This window comes from Maniola hyperantus, chromosome 10 (genome assembly GCF_902806685.2).
Source record: "Maniola hyperantus chromosome 10, iAphHyp1.2, whole genome shotgun sequence".
Classification (NCBI taxonomy): Eukaryota; Metazoa; Arthropoda; class Insecta; order Lepidoptera; family Nymphalidae; genus Maniola; species Maniola hyperantus.
Window position 1 is genome coordinate 2,556,114 of NC_048545.1, and position 20,552 is coordinate 2,576,665.

Below are 20,552 nucleotides of genomic sequence, written 5' to 3' on the forward strand. Positions count from 1 at the left end.
ATCTGCTGATGGTCTGAATAATAAAGTTAACTTTTTGCGTTTTGCGTTTGTAGTTACCACTTATGTTAACTAAAATTAGTTATGTCAAAGATGATTTGTTAAAAACTTAGAGTTCGATTCCCTAAATAGAATAAGTTCAGTCAAAGATGATTTGTTAAAAAGTTAGGGTTCGATTCCCTAAATAGAATAAGTTCAATCAAAGATGATTTGTTAAAAACTTAGGGTTCGATTCCCCAAATAGAATAAGTTCATTCAAAGATGATTTGTTAAAAACTTAGGGTTCGATTCCCTAAATAGAATAAGTTCAGTCAAAGATGATTTGTTAAAAACTTACGGTTCAATTCCCTAAATATAATAAGTTCAGTCAAAGATGATTTGTTAAAAACTTAGGGTTTGATTCCCTAAATAGAATAAGTTCAGTCAAAGATGATTTGTTAAAAACTTGGGTTCGATTCCCTAAATAGAATAAGTTCAGTCAAAGATGATTTGTTAAAAACATAGGGTTCGATTCCCTAAATAGAATAAGTTCAGTCAAAGATGATTTGTTAAAAACTTAGGGTTCGATTCCCTAAATAGAATAAGGTCAGTCAAAGATGATTTGTTAAAAACTTAGGATTCGATTCCCTAAATAGAATAAGTTCAGTCAAAGATGATTTGTTAAAAAGTTAGGGTTCGATTCCCTAAATAGAATAAGTTCAATCAAAGATGATTTGTTAAAAACTTAGGGTTCGATTCCCCAAATAGAATAAGTTCATTCAAAGATGATTTGTTAAAAACTTAGGGTTCGATTCCCTAAATAGAATAAGTTCAGTCAAAGATGATTTGTTAAAAACTTAGGGTTCGATTCCCTAAATAGAATAAGTTCAGTCAAAGATGATTTGTTAAAAACTTACGGTTCAATTCCCTAAATATAATAAGTTCAGTCAAAGATGATTTGTTAAAAACTTAGGGTTTGATTCCCTAAATAGAATAAGTTCAGTCAAAGATGATTTGTTAAAAACTTGGGTTCGATTCCCTAAATAGAATAAGTTCAGTCAAAGATGATTTGTTAAAAACATAGGGTTCGATTCCCTAAATAGAATAAGTTCAATCAAACATGATTTGTTAAAAACTTAGGGTTCGATTCCCTAAATAGAATAAGGTCAGTCAAAGATAATTTGTTAAAAACTTAGGGTTCGATTCCCTAAATAGAATAAGTTCAGTCAAAGATGATTTGTTAAAAAGTTAGGGTTCGATTCCCTAAATATAATAAGTTCAATCAAACATGATTTGTTAAAAACTTAGGGTTCGATTTCCCAAATAGAATAAGTTCATTCAAAGATGATTTGTTAAAAACTTAGGGTTCGATTCCCTAAATAAAATAAGTTCAGTCAAAGATGATTTGTAAAAACTTAGGGTTCAATTCCCTAAATATACTAAGTTCAGTCAAAGATGATTTGTTAAAAACTTAGGGTTTGATTCCCTAAATAGAATAAGTTCAGTCAAAGATGATTTGTTAAAAACTTACGGTTCAATTCTCTAAATAGAATGAGTACAGTCAAAGATGATTTGTTAAAAACATAGGGTTCGATTCCCTAAATAGAATAAGTTCAGTCAAAGATGATTTGTTAAAAACTTAGGGTTCTATTCCCTAAATAGAATAAGTTCCGTCAAAGACGATTTGTTATAAACTTAGGGTTTGATTCCCTAAATAGAATAAGTTCAGACAAAGATGATTTGTTAAAAACTTAGGGTTCGATTCCCTAAATAGAATAAGGTCAGTCAAAGATGATTTGTTAAAAACTTAGGGTTCGATTCCCTAAATAGAATAAGTTCAGTCAAAGATGATTTGTTAAAAAGTTAGGGTTCGATTCCCTAAATAGAATAAGTTCAATCAAAGATGATTTGTTAAAAACTTAGGGTTCGATTCCCCAAATAGAATAAGTTCATTCAAAGATGATTTGTTAAAAAGTTAGGGTTCGATTCCCTAAATAGAATAAGTTCAGTCTATGACTTAAGAACTCAGGGTTCGACTCCCTAAATAGAATTAGTTGGGTACAATTCCCAACTTTAAACTTTGTAGTGTTGATTAAAGTAAACTATTAGTATAGCTCTTTATAAATTAAGAATTGATTTGATTTGGATTGGTTCTCTGAATAAGTATTAAGTTATTTAAATTTATTTAAAGTTAAGTTAGATTTAGTTCAAAAAAAAATTTTGAATCCTAATTTTAAAATTCTTACTGGAGCCAATATGTTAAACTGACCTTGAATTTGTCTTTATGTGCCTGTCAACACAATATACTTACCTAATATTTCTTAGGTATGAAACATACCAAAGTTGTAAAATTATTGATGTAAAGTTGTGTTAAGTAATTCAATATGTGATGTTTTGTTGAAATATGGTTTCACCTCTATAAAAACATACAGCAATAATTTAATTAAGAAATTTAGAATCCTTGCCTACCACTATTTGGATGTCTTTCATTTTTATTATTTTCGAAAACAATCATGGTGCCATTACCTTGTTAGGGAAATATTTTAAAAAAAGTATTTTGTCTCTATATATATATATAATATATATATATATATATATATATATTATTATTTTTTATACTTTTAACAAAATTACTTAATTAATGTTTTTTTTATTTTATGTTTATAGACGACTGAAAGAAGATCACTGTATTTTAATTTTTTTGAATAAATAAACTTGAAGAACCAAACGGGAGAAATAAAATATATGGGATGGTGTGTCTACTTATTTATCCTATCCTATATCATTGGTATCCTTGAAATTCACTTATAACCCCTAATATTAATTACAATAGGCATTACAGCTGATGGTATTTACAGGTGTATGCCATTTAGAAATTAATAAAGGCACATGCTCACAATATATTCAGCTGTATTGCCATATATCTGAATAAATAATTTATAGAAGTAAGGTTTGTGTTTTATTATCCCTCCAAACAAAAGGTAAATTTTGTGGTTTTTCTCATCAGTGCCGGCGCAGTTCATACCGGGTCGAACGGGAGCTGGCCTACTCATACTGAATGGGTTCACGTTTTACATGAAGAATCATCAGGCTCATGGCAAGAAGCAATGGTACTGCTCTTCAAGGGACGTCCATGGGTGTCGGGCAGATGTGATTACCTACAAAGGCTTCGACGGCCGTGACTATATCTCAATTTTCCGCGGGAAACATATACACGACCCCCCGCGTCTACGACAGTGTCATGACGGCAGATTCATAAGAGAAAAAGACGTGTGTCGGCTATCTCTTAAATGACTCTCATGTTGAATATTTATTTTTGTATAGTTTTATTTTTATTTTTTAACTGTTTATTGTGGCTAATTCTGTTGTACATAATCTCTAAACTAAACTAAAATGGCACGTCTAAATCTATTGCTATCCCTTTCATAATGTTGCTTGTGGAAAAGGATAGCACTAGATTAGACCTGTTAATTTAGTTTAGTTTAGAGATTGTGTACAAGAGAATCAGCCCCATTGTAAGTAATTCAGATCATGTGATGTTTAAAAAAATGTACTTATTAGGGATATATATGTATACATAATATTATTAACGTGTCTTTGAAAGCATGTTTCTGTGGTAGGGACCTGCTAGTTTTTAGATTAAATTTTGACGATATTTTAGAATACAGTATTCTGATACATGTGTAAGTTTTTTATTTTATTTTACTATATCGGACCATTCTTTACGCATATCGGACCGCGCTGCTCACACCATAATGTTGTTTTTAAAATTTGATTCAAGAAATCCAATGCAACCTGAAGAACTAATAATTCATTCTTTAGTTGACATTAGGTTCCTTACCATTTAATACAAAAAATTATATTTTTCATTCCATGCAATCAAGTTATGCTTGACATCTTTTATTCCATTAGTTTTTAACGATGGTAATAAACGATTATATTTTTCAGTGTTAACGATGTTTTTTTTATTAAACTCGTAATAAGAACATGGTTATTTTTCAGGCATTTACTACCTACCATCGCACAGGACTGGCAGCATGGTCCTAATATACAAGGACAATAAGTACTGGATCAACAACCGGTACCAAAACACCATCAATTGGACTTGCAGGGACCGCAAGCGACTAGGGTGCAACAGCTGCGTCCAAACCACGGTCGAGGGGCGCTACATAAAACATAAGGGTTTCCATAACCATGATGACAATTACACAAAGTATAATTTCAATGACTGATATACGAACTTCTATTCGGGTTTGCCAATTATTACGTCTGTTGAAAGCTACAGTGCTCAACAAGATTAATTTCGTTGATGAAATGAAAAGTATGTTTGTAGTTACTTAGTATTTTGCCAAATCTTGCATAATAATGTTTGTAGATTTTTGATTCACTTAATTTATTTAAAGCCTCTAGAATTTTAGGTGATTTCTTACAGATCTATAGATAATAGTTATGAAGTTGTAATCAGGAAATCAATGTAATCATTCAATGGTAGTGCCTGTGGTGTAATTTATAGTTCCTGTAAAATATCTAATTATTAATTTTACTAGGTTTTTATAAGAACTATTTTGCACAACAATTTGTATCTATGTATTTAAGAAATTCAACCTTTTTGATGCCAGTGGAGGTAATAAAATGATATCTATTATCTATTTATATTGTTATTTTGATGAAAATATTGTAAGTGTACTTAAATACTTTTTTTAATTATTTGATAGTTATTTTGGACAAAATGTAGACATGCCCGTTATATTATTAGTTAACATAATAAATGCTGGGTTGGTACTTAGTTTTCATTGGGTTTTGTACCTACTTGTAATAAGTTCAGTATTCTTAGGTCGACTTGCACCAAACTTCTAAAACCTCCAACCTTTTTAAAAGTTAAATTCTCTATCCAATGCCCTTTTTTTGCGAACCCTGAAATAAACTTGTCAAAAAGTGACAACATTATAACATATTAAACCAGTTTGGTGTTAGCAGACCTTTGTGGTTTCTTCATCAATAAATAATTCTGTGATCATTGTAAAGCCAAAACAAGCGACCATGAAAATAACTTATACCAACTTTGTTACGAACTAAATTGACGAAAAATCTATAACTACATTCAACTTTCGTTGGGAGCGTTGTGACAAAAGGGGAACTTTTTAGTCACTACTTACACGAGTTACAAATAGATCTTGTGCCTCGATGCTATAGGAAAACTTTTAATTGTGATTGCATGCAGATATGTACATAATATAAGTAGTTATAGTAAAAAAAGACATTATAATATGATATAAATATGAATCCCACTTCTGATATGAATTCTAAAAAGACAGACATTTGAAAGATTAGTTTAGAAAATAAGGTAAACTTTATTGATGTAATCAACTGCCATCTCATATCCATATTCCATTTTATAAGTTAGGTTCCATATTTTTAATTTTGTTTAGGGTACAAACTATATAATATGTAGTACACACAGCCAAATCGGATTGCATGCACCGAATTTTTCATATTGAGATGAGTGGCGTCTGATTGCCCAGTATCTCAAAAAAATATGTGCAATTAACTACTTATCTATTTTAAAAATTACCAAACCATTTTCTCTTAGGTACTTAGGTATATTAGTTACTGATTTTTGTCTTATTACTCAATGCAAACGGTTTAATTCCATTCTTTTACCTTAATAATTAAGTACTATTTATGTAATAATTTTTGTGTTTATCTTTAAAAAGGGCCATTTGCAAATCAGGCGGTTAAAGTTACGTTACGGCTACCGTTAAACGTTGACCACCAAAAAAAGAGCAAACTCAGTTGCACAAGTCAGTATTACTTAACTTCATGAGTAAGTTTAAAATTTTGGTCCAAAGTTAACACTTTGACATGTGCAACCCATTTTGGCATATTCCCTTCAAATCCACCCTGAAATAGCCACCCTAGGGAGTATACTTAGACAAGTGTATTCGTCTATCTACCCCAAAGTAAAATATACTGAACTATACAAATTCGCTGTCCTGGGTGGATAGACGAATACACTTTTCCGAGTAGATATACACACTGGAGTGGTTGATTTAAAGTGGATAAACGGAATAAGCGCCCATTTAACGGTAACCGTATCGTAACTTTAACCGTCTGATATGCAACTGTCCCCAAGTTACATAATACTAAGCTAGTACCTTATTTTTTAATAGCCGTCGAGTGCTACCATATATTATTGTAAATAACTAGTTTTATATAGAAATCATGAACTGTACTCAATGTAAAAATTATGTAGTACATTTTACGTGTCAGTATTCCTTTAGAGGTCACAAAGTGGCAGTAGTAATAATGCACTTAAAAGTAGGCAAAGTGCTTTAATTAAGAAGGTAGTTATAGTAAGCTAGGGCATTTAAACTGTTTGTAAAATTATGATTGTAAGCTTATTTCGTGGTTTAACGACATATTATAAAGTAGATAGTTAATCGTGGCATGCATCCGTTATCTACATTATAATATGTTTGTAAAATATTAAAAAACTTACTTATTTTATATGCTCACTTAATTTTTAAATGTACGCTTCAATTTTAATATTTAAAATAATCTTCTTTTGTAATAAGGGAAATCGGGTAAGGTACTATGATCTAAACCTAAAAATCACCTATAGTTCGATTTAAGTCTTTTTGATGATTGAGACACGAGCTGCGAGGGTCAGACTTATTTTAAATTACATGAGAAAATATTTCTAATAAGTACATAAACAATATGAACTGTATTAGTTTTTAAAAACCTATCTTATTATTCAATTTACCTAGTCATTATGGCTATTTATTACAATTTTGTGCCAAATTATACTAAGGGATTTTTTATTACTTATAACTCAGTTAAATACAGTCTAAATTGAGAAATACAAACGATGTAACTTTATAAATAGACTTTTATTATTTATTTATTTATCGATTAATTTTACACCAATGAAATCATTTTGATTTTTGTTTAAAATGATTTTACTTCTTTATTCTACATATATTTCAAATTATTATTCTTAGTAAGAATTTAATCTCGCTGTATTTTGTCAACAGCTTTTCCTAAAAACTTCTTGTTAAAATTAGTTTACAATTTACATTACATAAAAGTCACGTTTGTTATCAACGAAACAACATATTTGTTGTCTCATCAACAATACAAACACAATTCAGTTTTTATTTAATTTGATTGATATTATTTACAATGTACTTAGAGTAGTCCATTTAAAATAATCTCTTGTTTTAATTCGGAGGGATTAGTATTTATGAAATACCTTCAGTGTGTAGATCGTGAACTGGATAATTAGATGTTGTGATTGCAATCGCGCTCTAATTAAATAATTTATTTTGCTATTAGTTTTTTACGATTAAATCTCTCGACAAACTACGTGTTGTGACCTGTGTCCCTCGCGCATGTTATGGGAGGACATACCAATTATTCGTTAAAAATATATCAATAACACCTGTTTCTTTGAGTGACTCTTACACTGTAACAAGTCACATCATACAAGGTGTAATTAGAACGCTAGCAAGGCGCTATTATTGTACCACCTAAACACAATCCAATACAAACCATTTGCCTTATACTTGTGGTTTTAGTCTTTTAAACCCGTAATGTATAGCGTGCAAAACTCTGGGTCAATGCGCTGCCTACGACGCGGCATTGATCCCTATTTACGCAACGTTCGTTGACCTCTAGCGTCAGTCAGATGTTTTATTTGCAATACATTGCTAACTTATGAAAAAAACAAGTTTTTTAAGTTTTTCACGTTTTTTTAGTGGTATCTTATCAGTAATCAGTACTATCACATGTCTTCATTTTTGTTAGCGTTCTAATAATTTCCCTGTATATATTATAAGATGAAAAATTGTTATAACCATACAAAAATATTTTCGAATTTCAGTTAAATACATCCGAACAGCGACCGGCAAGACTTTTATATTGGAAAACGATCATACTTTTTCGAAACACTATCTAGTTAAAGGCGGACATAGATGGAAATGTACGAGACACTTCTCCAGGTCTTGTCGTGCTTACATGATTGTAGACGACAACGGTTTCATAAAGAAGAGTAACGTGGAGCATACTCACCCGCCATCCAAATATCTTTGTAACAGTAGTGGCATGTATTTCAGGATCGGTTAGATTTCTAACTGAATATATAGATGTTCTATTTTACGTTGATCGCTCAGCCGTGGTTATAGTAGTAATTAACGATAAGCGTTAACGTATTTGTGTGCGTAACGTAAACCACATCGTGGTCGAAACTGAGCGCCACGCACACTATATCTATTGGTACGTGTGCACTCACACAAACAAAAATAGAACATCTGTACCTGGAAATAAAAAAGGATAGGCATATGTGCCAGTATATCCGAAATCATTTATTTTTGTATTAAAATCGTTTCCTTACTTGCGAGATATTTTTACGTTTAGGCATTTAGGAGTCAGGACTAAATCAGCACATTGGCAGTGGCATATATACCTATAAATGATTTTAGTACAAAAATGACTTTTGGGTATTGTGACTTTTAGACCCGTTTTTTATCCTGATCCTGGTCCTATTCCAACAGAAATGTGTTATATGCATATGCGTAGCGCAGGTATTTCATTATATTAGTTAACTTATATCAGTTACTAAAAAATATTTTCGTTCTTGTTTTTTGGTTAAATTGATTGCGATTCTAACAGAGATGTACGAAAAATTCGTATAATATTAGCTATGGAAATAAAGAATTTTATATTTAATTTATATTAAATAAGATACCTATTACTAGTGCTCTCGCAGAACGAGGTCATTTTTGGATTTTCCAAAATTAACGCAGGTATGTATAATAATAATGCATGAATGTGCATGTTGCGCACTTGACTGGGTGCCCTGCGTGCCCGACAACCTGCACGAGGCTACCGAGCGAGCTAATCGCGGTTGCGGCTTTTCGGGCTGCCCGTATTTGAGGTGACTGTCGACTCGAGAAGAAGAAGATGCATGAATGTTGCATAGGTACACAATATAATAATTGCATATATTTTATCCCAACATTTATTTTGATCTTATATAATATGGTGAACGTACTTTGAACAATCTCTTTGATTTTAGGTCCACTTTTTTTTCGACGTGCCAAAAATGGACAGATACTTGCGGTCCTAAATAATTATACCTATTCGAAACACTATCGAGTTAAAATTGGCTACCGTTGGAAATGTTGTAGGAGATTCTCCCAACAGTGTCGGGCGTATATAATCGCTACTAATGACGGAGTTTTGGTTAGTGGCTTCTTAAATCACACTCATCATCCCATGATTTCTTATTATCCTATAAATTGAAGCGTAGATCGATGGTGGCCCATACCTGGCCGATGGAAAATATTTTATTCTGGTTTTACCTACTGGAGAGCATACATATATACAAATAAATGGTGCAAGTGAATTAGTTTTGTGATTTTTTACATAGTTTACCTATTTCTGCACTACATTGCCCTAAATTAGAGATGTGTAATCCTAATATCATAAGCCATACTAAAAAATTATAGTGTTGTTTCTTTTTAGGAATAAATGATTAAAAAAAATGATATATTATGTGGCTTAGTTTTAGATCTAGAATAATAAATAATTTAATAATCATGTAGATATCAGTTTCATATGAAATTATTTGCTTAAATTGAAGTACTTATTGAAACTTAGTTTAATTTGTTGATGCCCGCTCATATTTAGATTTTTAAAATATCGTGGCAACTCTTTGATTTGACGAAAAAGTAGCCAATGTCCGTCTCCAAGATGCAAGCTATCTCTGTACTAAACATCAAAATTGACTAAACGGTTGGCCCATTAAAAATCGCGTGGAAACGCGTTGATTTTTCGAGATAAAAGTAGCCTATATCCGTCTCTATGAAAAGCGATCTTTGTACCTTTCGTTAAAATTGGATAAATGGATAGGCCATGAAAGGCGTGAAGACAGACATACTTTCATAATGTGTAATAATAGTATGAATTAAGAGCATACTTGAGTTTCTTGCTGCCTCTGAATTTGCTTTCTGAACCAATGATAGACTCCTAACATAGCACAAAATGGTTCTACTTTTATTTTTTGAATTGTAATCAACAGAGTTTGTTGTGGGCTTTTCTCAGACTTGGGCGCTTTGGAACGCTCGTAGCTTTAGTTTTGAGTACCTACGTAATAATTATCACCACTATAAATCATCTTACAAATTAACAATTTTGAATATCAGTAAGAGTAACATGTTACCTATTCTGAATAAGTTATTTGACTTTGAATAAAAATAGCGAGCAAAACGAGCAGGCGGGTCACAATGATGTTAAGTAGTTACCGCCGCCCATGAACTGTTTCACAACTACTACATAGTACTTGAAATGAAGTTATTTCACTACTTTTACCTACTTGAAATGAAGTTATATTTCATCTCATTTGTTACTTGAGTAAATTTTTGTAATGTCGTTTATTTCAGCTCATTTTGTCCGCACGATTACGGGCACGATCGCCATATTGAACAACTTCACATTCTCCAAACACTATCCAGTTAAGGATGGTTTTCGATGGAAGTGCTCCAAACAGTTTTCTCAGTCTTGCCGCGCCTTTGTGGTCTTGAACCATTACGGGATGGTTGTTCGAAACTACGACAATCATAACCACGAACCCACAGGGTTTCGTTATTTCGGAAATTCATCTCAGATTGTGGACAATCATCACGAGGTCACACGTACAGCGGAGGGCTACGTCTGAATGCGGAAAATAATCCCAGGAGAGTAAGAAGAGGACAGCTTATGGAAACCTTGAATAGTCCTAGAACTTTTAAATGGGTACAAACTTTTTAAAAAAACTGCCTGAGATGCGTATCTTGCATTCGGTGCAGCCATAATGTGCGAACAGCTTTAGAGTTGTATAGTAATTTTTTTTTTTTTTTTATTTTTTTTTGACTAACCAACAACATTTACACATACACAAGTATTTACATACAAAAGGATTTATAACTAAAGGACACATAGCATAAACGTTAACAACTGGCTAGTACAAAAGATTTAGGTACAATGATGTTATGACTTTAAAAGGCAGTAAAGTAAAGCAAAATGTAATAAGGAATTAGCACGTTAAATCTGTTACGTCTCATTACAAACTGATTAATTAGCTCCCTTTCGTAGGGAGATAATGACGTTACGACGAAAGCAGGTTGTCGTAGAATTAGTAATAATAAATAATAATAATTAATTAAAATGATCTCAATTTTCTTTTCGATTGACAGTAAATATTTCAATATGATTTTAATATTTTATTGTTTATAATTTTTGTTGATAAATAAAGTTGTATGAATATTAAAATAACATTGTATACATATAGGTATATAGAAACAGAAATACTCATTTTTTCTTGTAATATATATATTGCAGACCAATGTCATGGTTTAATATTTATTATTATACCAAGTCTGTAGACTTCAAAAAGATGATCAATTTTTACTGAAGTAAGTACAATCATTTTTGTGACCCATTTAAAAGGTAGAGCAATCATTACCTGAATCAAAACCTTTTTCCCAATTCATTCTGGCACAAAAACAAACAGCTTTATTTATACTTAATTGATATAATTTATGTATGACGTAGAAATAATTTGTATCAAATATGTTCCATTATCACTATAATTAGCCTGCACCTATCCTCTGCGGGATATGAAATCTTTTCTGTCTTCTGCTTTCTCATTCAGCCATTTCATTTTGGTCGTCGACGGTAAATGAAGCAATTTGTTTTCGTTTGTTTTTAATATTGATAACACAAATTTTTAGTACTCCGAGTCAAAGGTCGGAATGGAAAAGATGTTCTCATGCTCAATGGGTATACGTACTATCAGCACAAAGTTCTACGGGATGGTTTTCGATGGAGCTGCACACGCATGGGGTCCAGGTCTTGTAAAGGCTTCCTTCATGTCACGAATGATATGGTGGTTAGAGCTCAGACTAACCACACGCATCCGCCGAAACTGCAGCCTGCGCGCTGGCTGTGTAATCCTATGAGAATGGGGAGAAGTTGACGTGAGTATCAATAATCATCATAATTTTAATCAATCCATCGCTAGCCCACTATTGAGTAAAGATCTCCTCTCAGAATGAGAAAGGCTTAGGCCCATAGTCTGCCACTGTCGCCCAGTGCAAACTGGGAGACTTCACACACGCCTTCGAGAACATCATGAAGAATTCTCAGGCATGCAGGCAAAGCAGTGACATTTGTTTGAAACGCATATAGCTCCGAAAAGTTAGAAATGTCAAAAAAATAAAAAATTAGAGACACGTCACGTGTGTGGCGTGAATTCTCAGCAACAGTTCAAATCAAGATTTTTATAAAATCATATTCGGTTCTGAAGTTGTCTTTTAAAATTAATTTAAAATGAGGTTTTTTCTTATTTGTTGCAGATAGCAACACGAGCCACTAAAAATAATAGTTTGTCTAAATGGAAATAATTAACTGCTTACTTGCTTAGTAAAAACATGAAATTTTTATGAATAAATAAATCCATATTGTCTACGTAGAAAATCTGCTTATTTAATAACCAATTTATATACGGACTTTATATATTTAAGTGTACAAATTTTGATAAATACAAACAAGTACTACTAGGAAAATTACAAACATAAAATTAATAAAGAATCATGTGTACATTTATTTCGTTAAATTAACATTTGCCCTATAATAATTAAGTCTTCTGAATAATATTAGGATAGTTAATAAAGACATATCAGAAGACTTCTTACTACTTCACAGTTTCTGGTATTTCTTTTTTATCTCATCTAATTTATTAATAAATAAATAATCAGTACAGTTCTTGTAATCACTCACGCGCGTGAACTTTGCTTGTGGTTACGCGTGTACATGCACTGTGCGTCAGTGTGTGTCGTAGTGGTCAGACGCGAGCGCGCGCACTCACACGCATATATAGACACGACCACACAACCAACAGACACGCGCGTGAATTGGTACGTATAATGTATTAACTATCGGTATCTTCTTAACAGTTGAATTCTACCTTCGCCCCAACGGGAGGATCAATCTTCGTTTGAACAACTTCACGTTTTACAAGCATCTGAAAGCGCGTAGCAACGCCTACAGGTGGAGTTGCACAGCCTACGGTTCCAAATGGAAATGCAAGGCCCATCTGATAATCACGGATAAGTTAGAAGTACTCAAGGCTAACGTGTCCCACAGTCACCCGCCTAGCACAAAGAAAGAACCGCGAAACCAAATAAAACCAATCCATCCCATATGGAACGGGACTGGTAATAAGGAGAACGGTCACTCTTTCACTCCCGTTCGACCTTCACAACCTCCCACACTGACACCACTTCATGATTACCTGGTAGCTCATAGTGTTTTCAGCAACTTTGATTAAATTTAATATCACCTTGGTTCGGTCTTAAACCTCAAAAAAAATGGCCTCACGGCTTGCTGGGTGATTCGCTAATTCAGTGGTCTTCACTGAATGAAAGCCATCAAGTTTATTTGACATTTATTTTTAAATCCATAGAAGGTTTGTTACTAAGTATTACTTTTATCGGTACTATTTGCTCGGTGAAGCAACACTGTAGTACCAACCAATGTCTAATGTGTTTGATGGTTTCATTTAGTGATGATTATTATTTATTATTTTTATCATAGACTTTATTTGTACCACCACAAGAAAGAAAAACCAATACAAGAACAGAAACACACAGACAAAAGTTGGATACAAAGGGCGGCCTTATCGTTTATTAGCGATCTCTACCAGGCAACCTTAGTATTAGGAAAATATGAGGAAAAATAGACTGCTACTAGACTAGAATATGATTATTATATAATATGATTACCGAGTTGCGAACCACCAGGCTGGTCGGTGCGGCTTACTCCGAATAGGTACGTTAACTTAGTTCGGGTTAGGAAGTAAGTAATCCCGAATTAGCACATTGCCTTATTTAGTGAGTGTGTAACCACATTGCTATCATTCACTTGGCTGTTGGCGTTACCTTAGATTTAAGTAAATCTCGCATATCATTGTAATAGTTCCAGATATTATGTATACCCGCTCTTCACTTACGCCATGACAATCCGTAAAATATAGATCTGGAATAAATGGATGTCAAATTCGTTTCTCGTGTTGATGTAACCATGTGAAAAGTAGAAGGGAAGACTTTATGTATGGGTACTTTCAAGTCAAGAGTGTATAAAATATAAGTAAATAAAAAATGTTGATGTCACATATTATAACATCGGATGGAGAAAGTTGCGACACTTTTTCAGCGGCTTTCGCAGGCTGTCGCGGCGTGAGGGTAGAGCGAGAAGAGCTATTAAAATACTGAACCCTGTGAAAATCAGTAAATGAAATTATGAATGAATAAATGATTTAGTGTAGGGTGGCTAATAATAATTTAGTTACTATCACTTCATACTACTTCGATGGCTCAGTAACTGAAAAAAAGTCTTGACCTCCGATTCCAGACACACAAGGACAGGCTGGTCTTGCGTCGCTTCACGCCATAAATTATTTCAGCCATCCTAAATCATCTTTTGCTTATCATAAAATTATGAAATTCACCGCAAGCCTCCTATTTCTTAGTATGTAACAATATAAATGCGAATAAAAATGTAAATGCGAATGACGTTATCAGTATGCCCAAAGATGTCAAAAAAGTGCGATGACGCCATTGGCTTATGTCATTTTGGCACATCTGTGAACATCGCGTGAACACTTTGTCAACATTTTCTTCACCACTGAAAAATACGTTACATTTCGGCAGCTTTTTCGTGCATTTTTGTATTATAAGACTGTCCAAATTATATTGGAACTTTAAAGTTATTTTTATGTGATTCACATTTTACACCTATTTTATTTTATTAGTAATTTTGATGTTAGATGTAGTGATGTATTACCATAGGTTACGGTTACGATATTCGCATTAAAAATTACAAATTATCTACATCCAACGTTCATTGAAATGATGTTTGGATAAAGTGCCTTCTCATGTCTTGTCTTTATTAGATTAAGTTTTGTAACGGTTTCAGTTCACTTTAATTTTAGATCGTATGAAGTATTATTAATTTTGTATATTATGTGACGGCTAAAAGTATGAATTAGCTACGTACATTGGTTGATTAATAAATTAATTATTATTGATTTACTTTTTAACTGGTCCGAAGAAGCTTTACAAATTCTTAGATTGCGATAGATTTATGTCTGCCTACAAATTCTACTAAGAATAATTATTTTTATTTTTGATGTATTCTAAGCCTTAGGCTGAGACCTATAGAGCGCACTTTGATTTTGCTCAGACTTAAGATACTGTTAAAAGAATACAGCGTTATATCGCTGGCATAGTTCTGTCTCATGACTTTGCTCAGACTTGAGATATTGTTAAAGGAAGATTAGCTTTATATCGCTGGTATAAATCAAGGAGGCTTAGCTTTATATCGCTGGCACAAATCTGTCTCGTTCTAACAGAATCTTAACTCTTAGCAAAGTTAAAGTACGGTATGAATAGATCTCCCCCTGTCTGTTTTCAAGTTGAGAAATGTGATACTGGAACTAATCTCTCTCTCTCTCTTTGTATTCAGTTGTTAAATCACGATGTTTGGTCATTTAGAGATTCACCTCAACTCTAATAATTATTATTATCTATTGTGTTCTTGGGCGAAAACGAGTTTGTAGCTGCATTCCTACTTTTAGCTGAAACATGTATATCATAAAGTTTGTGTGATATTTTGCATTTGTGACGTGTCCAGTATTAGGTATTGTGATACAATGGTATAATATTAGAATGTTTTAAGACTGTGTGCTTATTGTGATAATCCCGTATCTCAATGGTTAGATCTCGTTTTATTTGTAATGGTTATTTGACATGAATTTCTGCATTTAAAGGACTATCTTCTATTTTTATACTTAACCATAATATAATAAGTAAATGTACTATGCGAATCTTTTGATGTCAATTGTACTCTGATGCTGCTTTTGTATAATTCTAGCATTCGAACGCATTTAATAAACTATTTTACACTATTTTGATGTTTAATTTTTAACCATACTACAGAATACATAATAAAACAATAAAGAAGGATCACTCCGCAAAGACGTTTAAATATATAGTGACTCTTATTACGACGCAATAACGTGCAATTCAACTCGTACAGCGCTGCAGTCTAAAATTTAATAAAGGTCTCTCATTCTATCGTGTTACTCCTTCTATCTTATCTCTCTCTGATATAATTTAAGTGCCGTCAATGAGCGCGTCGGCGTAGGTACCTATATTTCTCGGGTCACGTGACCAAATGACCACAACAAGGTATTGTCTGTTCACTATAACTTGACCCCTGCTATCATGTTGGCACCATTGCTTTGTTAGCTTTATTGCCTTAAACTTAGGGTTTATTATTGTGTGGTTTGCAATGGTGCCAACCACCATACATCGACGGTGCCAACCACCATACATCGACGGTGCCAACAAAACGTCAGGGGTCAAGTTATGGTGGACAGTCAGTATAATTATGTATTTTAGAGCCCTTGTCATGCCGACATTTAAGCGCAATTGACTGCGTTACAAACTGTATTGAGTTGAAACTGGAAGCTAATCAAAAATGTACAGTCTGCGATCATCGTCTATTCATCATCATCATCGTTCAAATAACTTCGTATGCAGTTTTTGAGTTAATAACAAGTTCACAACTATAATAATTTCTTTGAAAGCATCGTAATTTTTATATGGATCATAATATAATATCTGCCATCTATAGCTACTATCGCTTGGGCAATTAGTTGCTGTAGGTTTTCGGGTTCTATCGAGATTATATGATTCGATTTAATAGGAAGTTAGGAACATGAGTTAACATAACATAAATGATGATTGGTTACTTAAACGTAATAGTGTTTCTATCTGTTTGTTACCTTTTCAAGGTTTATCCGTTTAATCGATTAAATTGAAATTTAGTACAGAGATAGTTTGTATTTTGCATAAGTCCTTCTGCAAAATACAAACTATCTCTGTACTACTTTTATCCCGTAAAGTTCCCATGGGATTTTTAAATGCAAATCCATTTAACCAAATTTGACAAAAAATATAGAGATAGCTTGCATCTTAAAGATGGCCATAAACTACTTTTAATCCCAAAAATACTGAATATATCAAATTCAATATTCAAAATATTGAATACATTAAAAAAATATGACTGTATTCATGAATCTTCGGCTAATTTTACCGGTAATTTTGTTATAAGTCGTTCTTTGAACTGCTTTTAGTTAAGTTGTTGTTTATTAAGTAGTTTATATAACTGCTTTATTTCAGAAAAACCAGTTGAAAATTCAACTTTTGAATGTTGGAAAATCACCGAGCCCATTGCCCATCGCAGTTACAATCCATTTGATAATAATGAATTTACAGACACAGTTGTTTATGAATCTTTTTCGGAAGATGACGATGATTCTTGGAAATATCCTAATTACAAATCTAGTTTTTCCAGTAGATCGTCTAGCTCTTCTAGCAGCTCTTCTAAAAACTCTGCAGGATTACAAAGTATACAGAAGAACCAAGATAAAATAGTTAAACAAGAGAAAATAGATGAAATAATTGAAAAAGAAGACAATAGTAACAATAGTAGTAAAGGTCGAAGACGTCTAGTGAGGGTTGATGAGTGGCTGTGTAACAAAACAAAGAAATTGCGCAACACTGGCCAGTCTTATGTTTCGCGATCAAATAAAATTATTCCCGCGCGTGCTCTAAAACCACCTTGCGGCGATAAATGCAAGTTGCAATGTTCTATTAAAATAGATAACGACAGCAGAAAAGAGATTTTTTCTAAATTTTGGGAATTAGGTGATATTACCATGCAAAGGAATTTTATAAACAGCTGTACCAAAGCTATTGTGCCATTTCGTTTTTATGGAAAAGAAAAACGCCGAAGTCATAATAATGCATTTTATTTCATTGTCATCAACAAAGAAATACGGGTCTGTAAGAAGTTTTTTATGGCCACGTTAGATGTGACTGATCGCGTCACTAGAACGGTATTTAAAAAGAGAGAAAAAGGTTTTGTTGCAGAAGATAAAAGAGGTAAACATGGCCATCATAAAAAAAACGCCAAGTGCGAGTTAGACTCGCGCACCGAGGGTTCTTTGTAAGATCGCGATGTTTTTTACGTAAATTGTATCCATACTTAATCTAAAAAGTGTTCTATTTGGGGTAACTTAGAGCTTTTTCAGTAATTATAGACTTTTGGCACTCAATAAATTTATGTGCTAGTGGTAACAGTAACATTAATTGAGTTAAAATAAACGCCCTAACCTGTTACTCATAACCTGTTTTCATCGTAAAATTACAGTTATTTTAGAAGATGTGCGATATATACTCAGTAGGTAAACTTACTGCCATGTGAGATCACCATTAGTAACGATATGACATATGACTTTACAGCAGCATTACGGCAGACAGGTGAGCTTAGGTGAATATGTTAAGAATTTAGGCATGTGAGAACATCAATAGTAACGATATATCAATTACGACTTTGCAGATTTATTATGGCAGACAGGCGAACTCATAGAAATGGTTAATGGGAAACCGTTGTTGCTACTGAATAGATATACGTATTACCATAAGAATTTGATGAAAAATGGGATCTTAAGGCGGTATTGTTGTAACAGGGCTAATTGTAACATTTATCTGCACGTGGATCGTGAGCTACGTGTGGTGTACGTTGGAGGACTTACTCATAACCATCCACCCAGGAAATTGATGCGGACGGTTGGTGGAAAATATATAAGACTTTAGCCAGATCAGTGTACATTTGTAGCCCTTTAAGTTATGCACAGTAACTGCGAAGTTATACACACGTAAACACTTAATAAGTCCCGCAAATTGATAATGCGCGCACTAGACTGAAGTTTTTTTTTATTCAGATACAAGTTAGCCCTTGACTGCAATCTCACCTGATGGTAAGTGATGTTTTCGAGCTGATGGTATATTTTTACTTAAATATACGTCAAAATGACGTCATTTCGATGTTAATGAGACATGTATATAAGTTTATTTTACTTATATATTTTTTTCTTTAATTTCTAGTCTCAAATAAAACTCAATTTGCTTCTATATTTCGTTTTACTGTCTAATTACCCAGCATGGTATTTAAAGGTAGTTAAAACGTAATGAAAGTTAGTTTTGAACGGCCTAACAAATAAAGTACGAAATCGTTTATTTAAATAAAATTGTCAATTGTTTTTTTATAAATTTGGCCTCCACTCTCCAGGTTTATGTAACTTCGCGAATGGAAAACAGCTGTACGTACTACACGGGCATACATTCTATAAGCAGAAACTTATCCGAAAAGGTGCCGCGGTTAGATGGAGATGCACTCAGAAAACATGCTCACTATACTTGCACCTGGATGAAAAGTATAGCACAATCACCCACTGGCCGTCATTTGAACATAATCATCCACCGCCAACATTGGTTAGAACATTAACAGGAAAGTACGTCAAGATTAGGACTTAGGAACAATTAAAAAAAAATGTTGCCTGCCATACTTTCGTAACGTTCCAAGATGCTAGCTGAATTTGCACCTGGGTGAAAAGTATAGCACAACCACCCGCTGGCCGTCATTTGAACACAATCATCTACCGCCAACATTGGTTAGAACATTAACTGGACAGTACGTCAAGATTAGGACTTAGGAACAATTTAAAAAAAAAAGTTGCTTGCCATACTTTCGTAACGTTCCAAGGTGCTAGTTGAATTTGTACCTGGATGAAAAGTATAGTACAATCACCCACTGGCCGTCATTTGAACATATTAATCCACTACGAACATTAATTACAACTCTGAACAGTATAACAGGAAAGTATTGACGTCAAGTTTAGAACTTCATCATCATGATCACCCCATAGGCCATAGCCGGCTCAATACAGAGCACGGGTCTCCTCTCAGAGTGAGAGGGGACAATAAATACGGGACGGGAACAATAAATATAAAAAATTTGCTTGCCATACTTTCGTAACGTGAAATCGATAGCACGATCACCCACTGGCCCTCAAATGAACATATTCACCCACCACCAACATTGGTTAGAACTTAGAACATACGTCAAGCATTGACGTCAAGTTTAGAAGTTCATCAACCCATAGGCTTAGGTGATTCACTACAGAGCGCAGGTCTCTTCTCAGAGTGAGACGGGTACAATAAATATAAAAAAATTGGGTGCCATACTTTCGTAGCGTTCCAGTATACCAGCTGAAATGGCAGGCTAACCTAAGTTGGACAGATTAAAATTAGGTACTAAGTTTACGGGATGGACGATCTCAAGCGAATCTTGGTAGAATGTCTAGTCATAGATGCTAATGATCTTATGTATGCAAGTCTTTATAATTATATACTGATACCTATTTCTAGGTTATGCTGCACAAAATATATCATGACGCTGCAATTTATTGATTTGAGAGTTTAGATGTTTAAGTAGTGGAAGCTTCGGTGTTTTTTTTTTACAAAGAATATTAGCCATGTTAAATGACTAATATTCCCATTTCCTGTCCAACTAAGCGTCAGGCTTGTGCTAGGAGTAGGTACGACAATAGTGCAACGGGTGGG

General features: G+C 33.4%; 2 protein-coding genes across 2 annotated transcripts; both read left to right on the forward strand.

Annotated features, from left to right (window-relative positions):
- The first annotated feature begins 2,489 nt into the window (after positions 1-2,489).
- pre-mod(mdg4)-X lies at positions 2,490-10,715 on the forward strand. Its single transcript, XM_069501449.1, has 4 exons — positions 2,490-2,505; positions 2,984-3,142; positions 3,979-9,222; positions 10,422-10,715. Exons 1-3 carry the CDS (start codon positions 2,490-2,492, stop codon positions 4,206-4,208), a joined length of 405 nt encoding a protein of 134 aa, XP_069357550.1. The 3' UTR covers positions 4,209-9,222; positions 10,422-10,715.
- A 1,187-nt stretch (positions 10,716-11,902) lies between these two features.
- On the forward strand, positions 11,903-19,052 carry LOC138402915 (uncharacterized). The gene is made up of 4 exons (XM_069501450.1): positions 11,903-11,966; positions 12,975-13,235; positions 17,265-18,029; positions 18,487-19,052. Exons 1-4 carry the CDS (start codon positions 11,903-11,905, stop codon positions 18,741-18,743), a joined length of 1,347 nt encoding a protein of 448 aa, XP_069357551.1. The 3' UTR covers positions 18,744-19,052.
- Positions 19,053-20,552: the final 1,500 nt, after the last annotated feature.